At 36.5% G+C, this 13,196-nt stretch overlaps 1 protein-coding gene across 1 annotated transcript; it reads right to left on the minus strand.

Moving 5' to 3' along the window:
• Positions 1 to 511: 511 nt before the first annotated feature.
• LOC129239582 (uncharacterized) lies at positions 512 to 8,512 on the minus strand. The gene is made up of 2 exons (XM_054875175.1): positions 8,341 to 8,512; positions 512 to 1,134 (listed from the first exon to the last, which is right to left on the minus strand). Exons 1-2 carry the CDS (start codon positions 8,456 to 8,458, stop codon positions 605 to 607), a joined length of 648 nt encoding a protein of 215 aa, XP_054731150.1. The 5' UTR covers positions 8,459 to 8,512; the 3' UTR covers positions 512 to 604.
• Between the last annotated feature and the right edge of the window lie 4,684 nt (positions 8,513 to 13,196).

Genomic DNA, 13,196 nt, shown 5'->3' on the forward strand with positions numbered 1-13,196 from the left:
GTGAAATGGTTGAAGTACCCCTCTGGCACTCCCCAAGTTGCACCAAAGCGCCGTTTTGATACCATTAATTGGGAGGATTGGGTCTGGATCTGACCAATAACGTCGTCAGAACCTTGATCGCGGCTTGACTATCGGAAAAACTGTTAATATCTATCTCACTCCCACGTTTTCTAAACATTTTGCATACCTGCAGGATCGCAAAGACTTCTGCATGAAAAGCACTAACAGTGTTCAGCAATTTTAAGAAAGTAGATAAATTGACTGACTTAGTAAATATTTAATGTGAATTTTCTACCAATTAGTTCAATATCTTTCATTTACCATTAAAAATGTTTGGTTCGGTTCGGATTCAACCTCAATATAAGTCGTTCTCTACAAACAAATAAGTGTAACCAAAAACAAGTATTTTTATCGCATTCTTTATTTGTAAATAAATACTTTAAACAAAAAATACTTATAATAAATTATGTACACATACATTTTCAATTTCATGCCATACTAATCCCTAAGCTAAATTAAAATAATTAAATCTGTACACTCTATGTTAATTCGTTGTCTCCTCCCTATATATGTATGTATGTACATATGATACAATATTTCTTCCTTATAGAGGGGGTAAATACATATTATTTACATTACCACGAGAAATCTCATTTTCACTATCCCGACGTGGAATTTCATAACCATAACCACTCGCTCTCTCGGTTGTTGTAATAACTGCTGGTCGTTGAGGAACCACTGTTGGTTTAATAGTAACAACAATGCCCGTTGTAGTGCTTCCAATCGCCTCAGTTGTTGTTGTCGCTCTCTCAGTTATAGTGTAGGGACTAGTAGTTGTTGGTGTATTTGTAGTTACTTCCGGTGTAAAAACGGTATTTGGCTCTGTGGTACTTTGAGTTGTTGTTACTGGTCTACGCGTAGTAATTCCCGATTTGAATTTGAAACCAAGTCCAAAACCGCCACCAATGCCGCCACTTCGACCAGCATTGCCGCCAAAACCGGAGAGTAGACTAGTTACAAGATTTAGTTTCCGACTTATAATTCCAGTGGGCAGTTGAAGAAGACCATTGGATGCTGGCGAGGAGAAGGAAGAGGAGTAGGAAGTGGAAGATGATATACTGCCTGTAGAGGGCGCTGAAAAGAAAGTCGAAAATACATATATAAGCAATTTTAAATATGTACGTTCTAAAATCAATGCGGAACACTTTTGAACAGATTTTGTGTTCACATATCTTAATATATTTGGGTAGGATTTTTGATCATCGGCGGAGGAAGTTTAAAAATAAAATTTTACGTTATTTCACGTATTTTGTTACAAAAATGTATTTTAAAATTATAGTTTCAGAGGCTAGAATATAACCCAGATTAACGCAATAATTGTGAGTCCAATAATAATTGGAGGAAGAAATCACTATCGTCTGAAATGCCGGTTAGAGCAGCAGCAATTAATTTTTTTTCCTTTAGAAACATATATTAGATAAAAAAGAATAAGCTAGAAAGTGCCCTCAATACTTTTCACCAAAACGCTCTAAACGAAAATTCTCATAAATTGGGCAAATGCTCATGACGTGTTGAATGTTTTCAGGGACACCCAAGTTACAAACTGTACAGGCGGTAGAAAGTTCATGTGCAAAAATTCTCACATTCAGGTTAAGAAGACTTCCGCTTGTACGAAAAATGAAGCTAATAGCGTAAGCAGAAAAATGAAATATTTAATGTCTCAAAGTACTAAGTTAGCATACAAATCGTGTGATTCTGATTTAATAGCAGAGTCTAGAAAAGCCGAAAGCTTTTTATTCTTAAGATTGTCTGAAAACGAAGATATAAACACAGACCAGGACTCAGAAGAAAACTCATTAAAATACTCCATATTTAACATTAGCGAGATATCTTGCAGCTTTTTACTTTTTTTTAGGGAAGCATGGTAAATTGAAACTTTTGAAGCCATTTTTCTCGTCATATTAGTTTTTTGAGTTATGACACTATTGAAGTAAATGAACGATGTGATCACTGTCCTTTGAAGTTGATTTGAATTTTTCCAAGTGGAGAACAAATTTTCCTTCCCATTACTCTCTAGCCGCACGTGCAAGTGCCATTCCGAAATACTCAATACATTCACTCATATTTTCGAACGGGCGAAGCTGCTTGTAGCGAAGTTTCAAAGGCAGCAAATTGTGGTATTTAGGTTGTGTTAGGTTGGTATGGTTGCCCAAGGAATGAGCACACTTGGATGGAGAAAACATGGATTCGTCCTTTGTGATACCATTACGAAGGAGGTGAGGTGAAAGAGAAAGACCGATGGAATACAGGGAGAGGGTGGGGAGAAGTGGTTGTGGGATGGTTAGGAGGGTGGGTTTAGAATGTGTGGATTACGAACGATGACTATGCTGTGTTTGCGTCAACCGCTTTGTGCTGCTGTTGAAATTTATCAGATTTTTAATGCCAGCGCCAGCTAAATCAGTAGGCGTAGCAAAGAAGTAAGAACCAAGATGCCTGGATCTTGGCCCTGCCAGAGCAGGGCAGCTAAGGAGAAGGTGCTGAGATGATTCCACCCCATCCTCCATACATCCAGCGCAAAAAGGACTCGAGGTGATTTCAAGTCTCACAGAATGCATTCCTCGCGCATAGTGACCTGTGAGAAAACCCCAGTTTCCCGCAATGTCGCTGTGACCAGGAACCCAGATGAGACTTATGTCAAAGAATTTGGACGCAGTCGAAAGTGAGGTCATTGATCCGAGGGCCCTTATTACCGCTTGGCTGCCAATCAGCTGCCTCCTTGATTGCGGCTACCTCTGCCTGGAACACACTGCAGTGGTCCGGTAACTTGAATTTGAGTCTGATGGGGAGCTCCTCGTAAAAGACTCCTCCGCCAACCTTTCCTTCCAACTTCGCCAGGCCCTGCCCCCAAGTGTAGCCCCCCGTCCACTCTTCCCTTGACGGACTATGAGTGGAGAAGGTTCCGGTTGGACTAAACGAGGGTATACACTGATACGTTGACAAAGGGATGAACTCGAACTTTCTAAGGATGCTTGAGTGCCCATAAGTGAGACTGAGCTTATAGCTCGAGCCCCTCAGTCGGATTAACATTGCGTTGAGCGCCAGAGTAGGAGTCGTTCGAAGCGCCCCACTGATTCCAAAGAGTGGTATTTGCTACAAGTAAATTTCCAAAAGGTCAATCAAAATATAAACCTTAAAAAAACTGTTTTTAGTTCAAGAGAATGGCTATAGAGAGCAACCATCGCATTATTGAAATTAACTTGCACTTTTCACAAGCAGTTTCGAGTTTTTCGATGAGAATACGTATTGTCTACTTGCACATGGTGCATCAGCCTCAAAAAATATGTAATTCTGAAATCAGCAAGAAATCATTTTCAACCATTTGACATTTAAGGAAATGGCTTAATACCATTTTAAAATTGTAACATTGATGCAATTTGGAAGTAAGGGAAAAACGGGCAAAAGTTGATCGTCTTTCCAAAAGGGGATTAAAAATTGAAAAAGGTCGATGTAAACCATAGAATAATTTTATGAATAGCTCTTAATTATTTACATTTTTAACTTAACTATTCCCGTAGGTTTGGCACATTCGTATTGACAATACGTATGGTTGGGATCCATATGTGCCTAGTTACCGAGTTCTGGGGGCCAACTTGCAGCTGTTAGAAGAATTATCTGTAGCTCACGAGTTCCCTTTTCATTTATGTGCAATTACAGGGACCGGCACTCGAAGTGTAACCAATTATAAAGGTCATAAATTTAGTTTGAAAAATTACTTTTATTCAATTCAAAGTAAAAAAAGTATAAAAATATTACAAAATTAAGAATCAATTTACTTTTACTCGATATGGCCTACTTTTTCCTTGACTATGGCCTTGAGACGGTCCAGAAACGAATCGCAAGCTGCCGAATGGGACTTGCAGGTATTTTGGCCCACTTGCGGAAAATGGCTTTTTTCAGCGTCTCGAGACTGATGAATACTTTAGTTCGGACCTTACTCTCCAAAATGGACCAAAGAGCATAATCAATTCGATTCGCGTCTAGTGAATTTGAGAGCCATTGTGGGGACGTTATGAAGTTTTGAAGTTCGGAACGTTGATTTTTAGCCATTCTTGTTTCACTCGAGCTTTGTGAAACGGTGCCGAGTCCTCTTGAAACGTCCATGGTCTGCCACCGCAATGTTTGTCTGCCCATGGCTTTAAAATAACCTCCAGTATACTTTCCCGGCCGCCATAGCCGAATGGGTTGGTGCGCGGCTACCATTCGGAATTCACAGAGAGAACGTCGGTTCGAATCTCGGTGAAACACCAAAATTAAGAAAAACATTTTTCTAATAGCGGTCGCCCCCCCGGCAGGCAATGGCGAACCTCCAATTGTATTTCTGCCATGAAAAAGCTCCTCATAAAAATATCTGACGTTTGGAGTCCGCTTGACTCTGGAAATCCCTCCATTTGTGGAACAACATCAAGACGCACATCTCAAATAGGAGGAGGAGCTCGGCCAAACACCCGATAATATTTCGCATTTACCTTCACACCAGGCTCGATGAAAACGATTGGAGAGCGCCCATCTGCGGTTACAGCGGCCCAAACCATTACCCGTGGCGAGTGCTGCCTCCTGGTGGCCAATTGATGACTCAAATTCTCGTATGAACGGTCAATCAAATAAACTCTATCGTTTTAGGAGTTTACGAATTGCTCAATTTTCTCGTCAGAAAACACAATGTTCGGAAATTGTACGCTTTCGGCCAAGCGAAGCAACTCCTTCGCTCTCTCAAGTCTGATTTGTTGCTGCTTTGGTGTGCAATCATGCGCATTTTGGATCTTGTAAGACTTGACTTTGACATCGTATGCGACGGATGGTATGGTCAGATATTTTCAGTTCTTTCGCCGTTTGATTGGGACTTCGTCGGTGATTTCGCTCAAGTCGTTTCTTCACTGTTTGAACCATTTCACATGACGTTGCAGTCTTTTGATGACCACCTTCATGACGTTTCGAGATGCTCTCAGTATTATTGTAACGAGTAAATGTGCGATAAACAAAAACTGTATTTACTTCAAGGAGCTCGACCTCACAAACAATCGCTGGTTGTGATTTTCCAGCCAAATATAATGCAATCACACTATTACGTTTGAAATCCATTACTGAGTTTCTTTTTTCGTGTTTACTCTCTGAAAAATGCGTTTACTCTCCGCGCGCTCGTAAAGAATACTCTGGACTGCCATTTAGCCAACTAACAGACTGTTGATGCCCGTGCATCAGCTGCGAGAGCGGTCTGAAGTAGGTCGAGTGCCGGACCCTATATATTGTTACGAATTTGTTACGTTTCTATCCTAATAATATGTCTTACAATAATTCCTCTGAGTTTCATTTAAAATTTGTGAACTTCAAACACCGATCAATATTAACTAACCAGCATCGCAAAGAATTACTAAGAAGTGCAGTCACCAAATTTTAAAGAATTATCAATTCAATACACTATGTGTACTTTTATTTATATGTTTTCAATAAATATAATTTCTGTAAAAAAAACATTTTATAATTTTTTTGCATACCTTCTAAAAACGCATTTAATTGCGGCACCTGGAAAATTTCATATTTTGAAAAATGGCTCGAACTATCAAGGCGCCTCTTCTATACTATATTTCATGGATTTTTGTTTATAAAGCTTTAATTTAGTAATGTTTTCCAAATTTCCTGCGATTTTTTTTTTTAGGTTTTAGAAAGTTGAATATTCTGAATCCAAAAGTTCGTAGTTTCACAAACAATTGTGATAACCAAAAGCAGACAGAAATACAATTTAACTTCAGCTTAATTGTTGGATTTTAACAACTTCTGCAACTTTCGGTATGTTTCACAAAAGCTTTGACTGTCTATAATTCTCCCACAAAAAAGATATTTTTCCCATGCTCAGAAGACCTATGTTCAAACATGAACGAATTTTTGATATTGCTTGTGTCATATTGTCCTAAGCTCAATGAATTGTTTTGTTTAGGCCCTCCAAATTTTTAATCTGCCCCATAGAAAGTATTTGACTGACGTGGGATTTGAAGTTATCCAGTTTCACAAGTCGTTCCTTAAGGTGGGTGAATTCTTTTTCCAGGTGAAACACACGACAATCAGTACGACAATACGACAATCAGAACTGCTCTAACCCTAGACAAAAAGGGACTCAGATTACCCTGTGGAGCATTTACCAACCCCTTTGTCTGCAATAAACAGTTCAATACAATAGGACTACCCAGCACTGGTTTACTCAGGTTCTGCTGTGTTCAACAGGAGACCATGGAACACTTAATCACCAACTGTAAGATATTAGGTCACAGGAGACACAAAATTCCGAGCCTGTACGTACTAGAGAATGAAGACTTACAAATGGGGAATAAATTCATAGCGCCTTTTTATTTAATTTTGTTTGCTCTTTGGCAAAGTATGAGTGTTCATTCGTTAGAACTCTTTGGGCTCTACAGAACTAAATTAATTTAATTTTTGAGTTATTAAATTTTTCATTAGTTTTGAGGTCTGTGTGTCCCACGAGCTCAACGAAAAGAACAAAGAAAGTCGCCTTCAAATTGCTTTCAGCATCTCGCCCGCCATCGAACAACAAGCGATCGTAAGCAGCGTTTTTTGTGCCGAATCGTCACGGGAAATAAGAAATGGTGCCTATTCATCAATATAAATTAACGAAAGGAGTGGGTGGCTCTAGAGGGTACGCCAAAGCCGAGCGTCAAGTTGGATCTTCATAGAAAATCTTGATATGGGTTTGGTGGGACTGGGAGGGCATGGTGCACTGCGAAATGAAAAGAACACCACTGTCAACGAGGAGCTCTACATTACCCAACTACACCGTGTGGAAGACCTGATCAACATGGTCAAACTATACTCCTTCATGACAATGCACACAAGTTGTCAAAACCTCCAAGAGCTCGAATGGAAGGTCCTTCAGCATCTGCCGTATTCTCCGAACATTGCACGAACCTATTACCATATTTTACATATATTTACTAGTAATAAAATGCCTCACGTGTTTAAAATAAAAAAATTCGAATGTGCATATAGATATTGTTATAAGTCAGAATTTACACTATATTTAAGAAAAGAAAATGGACTTCTTACATTTGGAAAAATAAAAACTATATATGTTGTCGATAACGAAATTTACTTAAGTTTAGAAATTTTTGTCACTAAGGAATTTAATTCCACTTTGCAGTGTTATGAAATTATTTCAACAGATCTTTCAGAACTAATTAAATTTAATAGCCTTAAAAATGTAAGACCATTTGAAGTGTACTTTATAGATTCAAAAATGTTTTTATTAATGCCATGTGAAATTATAGAATAAAATTTAAATATGTATTATTATTTCACTTATGTATATAAATTTATGTCATTTTAAATAAAACGTAAATTTTTATTTAAAAAATTTATTTTGTTTTTTGTTTTGAGGATTCGTCAACAATGTACTAAATCTACTACAATTTTGGTTTGGATTCAATTCCTTTTTGGAATTCATTCAAGGGTCTACTTTCAATTCCAAGAAAATTCTACATTCAAATCAATTTTGGATTAACTTTAATTCTAATTATTATTAAATTTATTTCAATTCTCGGATAAAGTCAAAACCATTTTAGCTTTATTTTTAAACCCTTAAAAGTATATAACTTAGTCTCATTCTTGGTTTTTTAAAGAGAATATTTCAATTAACTTCTCTCTCTCTTTTCTGAAACCGGAATGGTTTTAATCTTATACTTTCTGGAATTGTTATGTATAAACACCAAATTGGTATTAACATTGAACTAAAATTTTTACTGTGTAGAAAACCTCGCCCTAATCCGATCTGGCCCAAGTTCGAAATCCGTTGCCGAGAAGTGATGCACGAAAACATAATAACCTTTTTCAATTGAATGAAAAAATTATAATCTAAAAACAAAAAAAATATTTCTAAATTAAATTAAAAACAAACATTTACTTCTACAAATAGACAAATGCTTTCTCAATGAAGTGCCATATGATTTTATACAAACTTTTCTTTTCATTTCGTCTTTTGATACGTGAACAAACTTAACGCCATATTTTGCCCCCGTTTTGTGGCACAACAAAAACAGTATTGCCTGATAACTTGTTTAGCAAAACTTTTCATTTCCATGCTTTTGAGTACTTTTCCTTTAGAATTTGCTCTGAAATAAAAAGTAGCTTTTCCAAAAGGACAACACGGATTTATTAGGTAGCTCAAGATGAAAATTGGGCATCTTACATCACCTTGAATTATTGCTTGATGCGTTCGTCTGACACACTTTATGCACTAAACTGCACTTTCACACACACAGATATGTACATACATACCTCTAGTTGTCAGGACAAAGAAATTTGGCGCCAATAATAGAAATGGTTTCGCCTCAGCCTGTTGCCACAACACCGTTGTTGTGCCGAGTAAGAGCAGTATAATTACACCGTTTGACATGTTAATAGCTTAAAAAATACAAACAAAAAAATCTGTTTCCCTCAATTTGTTTTCCGCAGAAATAACACTTCCTGCTTTCACTGGTTCCGTTTCTGCCGTTAACGCCTTTAACGCGCGCGTACCAATTTCGTACTGATGTTGTGCCTTTGGTAAATTATAAACTTAAACCTCAACTAAAATTAGTATTTAGAGCACAAACGTCTTGCAATAGTGTGAAGTACCTGGGCATGTGTACGCCTCGGTGTATAAGTGTATTTTAATGGCCATTAGTCAAGTTGTTAAGCGAAATCAGTGGAAGCGTTGTTAGCATAATTCTTGCCAAATCTTTTTCATCGCCTTCACATTGATCTTTCCATACAAACGTGTTGTATTTATATTATAATTTTTATTGCTTATAGTTTTGCAATTCAAATACAGAACGATGATAATACAGATTAAGTTACCGTCACTTTTGCATAAATCTTCTCAGCTTGGTCCGGTTACTCGTATAAAATACGCATCTAATAAACGTTTAGAATTTTCAATCATTCACAATCAAATTGCAGCAAAAATGTTCTGCTGTGTTACAAAAAATTGAAATCAGTTGACAAATTTTAGCTTTTATTCTTTCACCTTTTGGCCTGTTTTTAAATATTTTAACTAATTTCATTTGATTTTTTTATATCTTACTGACTCTTACACTGGTCGGTCATTGACTGCTGTATTTTTGTGCTGGATTACCACATTTTCGATAATTTTCTTTAAAGCAACTCTTTCCATATGTGAGATTTAGCTATTAAATAACCAAGACTGCCGTAAATCATTTTATTTTGATTTCATGCACATTTACTATTATCACCTTGAATATAAGCTCCTCTATTCCTCCTCTATTGTGTAATGCTCCATGCAAATCTTGCATTATTCGAAGGAGTTCTAGAAGCCTTGCACTGCCGTTGCTCTCTTCACAATTTCAACTGACTTAAATCTTGTTCTCTTAGTTCTGATTTTACCTAAAATGGCAAATAAGGCTCCACTTAGTGTTGATCAAAGCATGATATCATAGATTAGTTTCTGTACATCGCTATGTAGTCGATATCTGCTCTCGCTAAAAGTTATCTTCATCATTGTGAGCTCAACAAGCCGATAAGCGTCTTGGCTGGCTATAACATTTGTTTCCAGTTCGATTTATCCCTCTCCACAAGGTATACCTAATAGCTCAGCTTCCCGATCTACGCCATCCAACCATCGCAGTTTTGGTCTTCCGTTGGCTCTATTTCTTCTGCACGAACTCAGTAGAATTTCCTTCGGTCGGAATGCTTCGTCTGCCTTTATAATGTGACCTGCCCATTGTAGACTGCTAAGCTTTATTGTCGTGACTATATCCAGATGATTATACAGTCTTTCAAGCTCGTGATTTAATCTGTTGATTGTTCTCCAAATTCCGTTTTCGCAAACATCACTAAATATTTTTCATAGGATTTTACGCTCAAAAACATTAAGTTCACTCACTGTCCTTGTTTAGTGTTCAAGCTTCACTAGCGTGTATAAGTACTGGTACAATAAGAGAACGTTAAAGTGTTATTTTCACTCCAAGAATGTGAATTCCTGAACAATTTCGAAATTGTAGGCACCTATTTTAAGACGTTGGCAGATGTTCTGCACTGATTTTCCTTGTTCTGCACTGATTTTCCATTCCCTTGTCTTGTCTGCATTCAATGATAATCGCATTCTTCTTGCTGCTCTATCAATTTTTATAAAGGCTTGTTTAAGATGTCCCGGTGGTCTAGAATTTTCAAAAAATTGATTTTTTTTATATTTCGAAAGTATAGGCTTTTAAGGCTTTTAGGCTTTTGGAAGGATATTCCCAGTATTTTCGATTCCACTGCCGTTTTAGCAGGTAGAGTCAGATTCGTAATGCGACGGCATCAATGAAAAATATCCACTCTCAAAACTTTAAGCTCAATTATCTCAAAACTACTTTTTTCGGCCTGGTGTTGTAAAAAAACAAAAACTATTCAACCGAATCGTCTGAAATTTGAATATGTCGATCACAACATCAATGGCTACGTCCGTACTAGAATCTTATTATTATTTCATTTATTTCGTATTTTTTTATTAAAAAAACTGAAAAAAAATCCGATTTTTAAAGTGTGAAATTAATTTATAGTTATAGTGCTCAGTTCGGTAGCGGTGGGTCAATTGATTGCTTTCAAAATATTTCCAGCAAACCAAAAACCCATGAAAATGAACCACCTTCCTCTAAATATTGTCCTACAAGTGGAGCGATGTACATTTTCAAGTCGCCTCCAAATAACAGATGGTAAATTCGAGAAATTGTAAATTTAATATTATACAAATTATAAAGTTATATATTGATGAAGGGCCGCAATGGCACCTGCGGTAATTTCTTTTTGCCCTGGAACTGGAAGAGAGAGAAAAAATGCTTAGAAGCTTTATAATATGAGAAGTTAGAATGCCCCTCGGGGATAGATCTTCAGAGTTTACTTAGATTCGCAAAAGGCGCAGTCCCATCACAAGATGTCTACTAGAAAGAAACGTAAGGGTCAAGCTCCATCTGGTAACAATAAGGACGAATAGGTGATGGCTTTCAGCCAACTAGGTCAACTTAACCTAACCTAAACAAAAATGCTGTAAAATACTTATTCCTGTTGTGCCCATCATATTGTTTCAGAAATTTAGTGGTACATTCATTGTTTGCAGTCTTTTTTGTTCTTCACTTTTAAAGTTTCATTATTTTTCATTCACATTAGAAATTAACTGTCATTTTTCGGCAATGTTGCCTTCAAAAATTCCCCTTATACGCTTGAATCATGAAGTCTAGTTGTCAATCCGCATGTTTTCCACAGTTTTGCGGATAGGTAATCGTATTGGTTTTGAAACAAATTCTCATAATTTATGAATATTTGTTTTGCATTCACTTAAGGGGTAACACCACTGTAGAAATTTCAAAAAATTGATTTTTTTTTTATAAGCTTAAAAAATTCTTTGAACCTTTTAAAATACAGAACAAAAAGTTTTATATCTTACAGAAGTTTATTTCATAAATATTTTAAGCTTTTAACCAAGCGTTAGTGACTGCTACCTAACGATTTCTCCAAATTTCCAAACTTTAAACGCGTTTTTCTCAAAACACGTTTTCTGAAATTGGCACGCAGCATAACTCAAACAATTTTAAATATTTTTAATCAGGTTTTTCACTACATCTGTATAATAACCTTCTTAAGACAAGAGCGTAGGGGATTTTCGATAGATTAATTTAAACGATTGTTATAATTATTTAAGTGCCGTTTTTTTAGTCCAAAATAGAGTTTTTTTCTTCAAATGCTTGCCAATTCCACAAAAATAAATATTTTTTAAATCCCCTACGTGTTTCTCTAGCTATTCTTATCTAGATTAAGAAAAAAAATGTTTCTTTGTCCCAGATTAAAATTTGCACCCTCTGTGCTGCGTGCCGCGGAGCTCCTTCAAGAGAAACCACATTACAAAAATGTCTCCAATACCGCCATTTTGTAAAATTTTTCGATCAAACTTAGTAGTTTTATATTTTAGTATATAAGTAATAACTTCCCAAATCAGAGTGATTGTTTTCCTTTTCTTTCTATACAAAAAAAATCTTTAAAAATCGTGTTTATTTTACGCGTGTAGAGTGGTGTTACCCCTTAAAGTTTGCCAAAATGCGAGTTATATCTATGGATTTTTATTAAAAAAAATCGCTTAGCTTACTACTACGCTACTTAAGTATAATCGGCACCAATAGGCACAATATACCACCAATTACCCAGCTACAGCCATTAACAGTACAAACAACTTTAACAAAAGAGCAGTCAACAAAATAAAAGTAAGAAAAACAAATTGAAAAAAGGGTATACGCCACCTATCGCTTTAACAAACAACAATGAGTGAAAATTAATTTTATATCCAAATATAAGCGTCGCTAAGCGGTATTAAAACAATGGTCCGGTGGTCGGTGGTGCTTATGCTCTTCTCTCTTTACTGGTTTCTCTCTAAAATAGCATACTAAATTCGGCATTGAACTTGGCATTATGGTCTTATGTTAGTAACATACTATGCATATGTATATGTGCATATATGTACATACGTGGCAGTTTCACAGGGACAGCGCATGCAGCGAAGGCAAAGGCTTTCGGATGTTATGTAATCGATCGTTAATGAGTCGAGTTTACACACGTAGTTTCTTCTTTGTTTTTGTTTTGGTGTAGGTCAGTGTTGAGCTTGAAGTTCTGCAACTTACAAGAAACGATGCAGCTTATGTATAGGGTTTTTCATTAAGAGCGCTTCAACTTTTGAACTTTTTTGAATAAAACACAAACGGTTTGACTTTTTTAACTAATTTTTTTTTATTATCGAGTTTGAACATATACATTTAAGTATGAAATTCGATTTCTTTTGCATGACCACCGCGTGCACGTTTTACGAAGTCCAATCGTTGAACCCAATTTTCGACCACTCTTTTGCATAAATCGGCCGAAATTCCAGCAATTCGCGTTCAATATTGGCTCTGAGCTCACAAATCGTCGCCGGCTTGTTACTGTAGACCAATGACTTCACATAACCCCAAAACGGGACGGCTTGTTAAATGGACCGTAAAATGGCCGTAATGCTCTTAAAGTAGCAGCAACAGAACGATTATTTTCATAAAAAATTGGCACGATTTGCAATCGTTGCTCAAGTGTGTAGCGTTCCATGATGAAATGTATACTAATGAAGTTTACAAATG

This window comes from Anastrepha obliqua, chromosome 2, assembly GCF_027943255.1.
Source record: "Anastrepha obliqua isolate idAnaObli1 chromosome 2, idAnaObli1_1.0, whole genome shotgun sequence".
In the NCBI taxonomy this organism is placed as follows: domain Eukaryota; kingdom Metazoa; phylum Arthropoda; class Insecta; order Diptera; family Tephritidae; genus Anastrepha; species Anastrepha obliqua.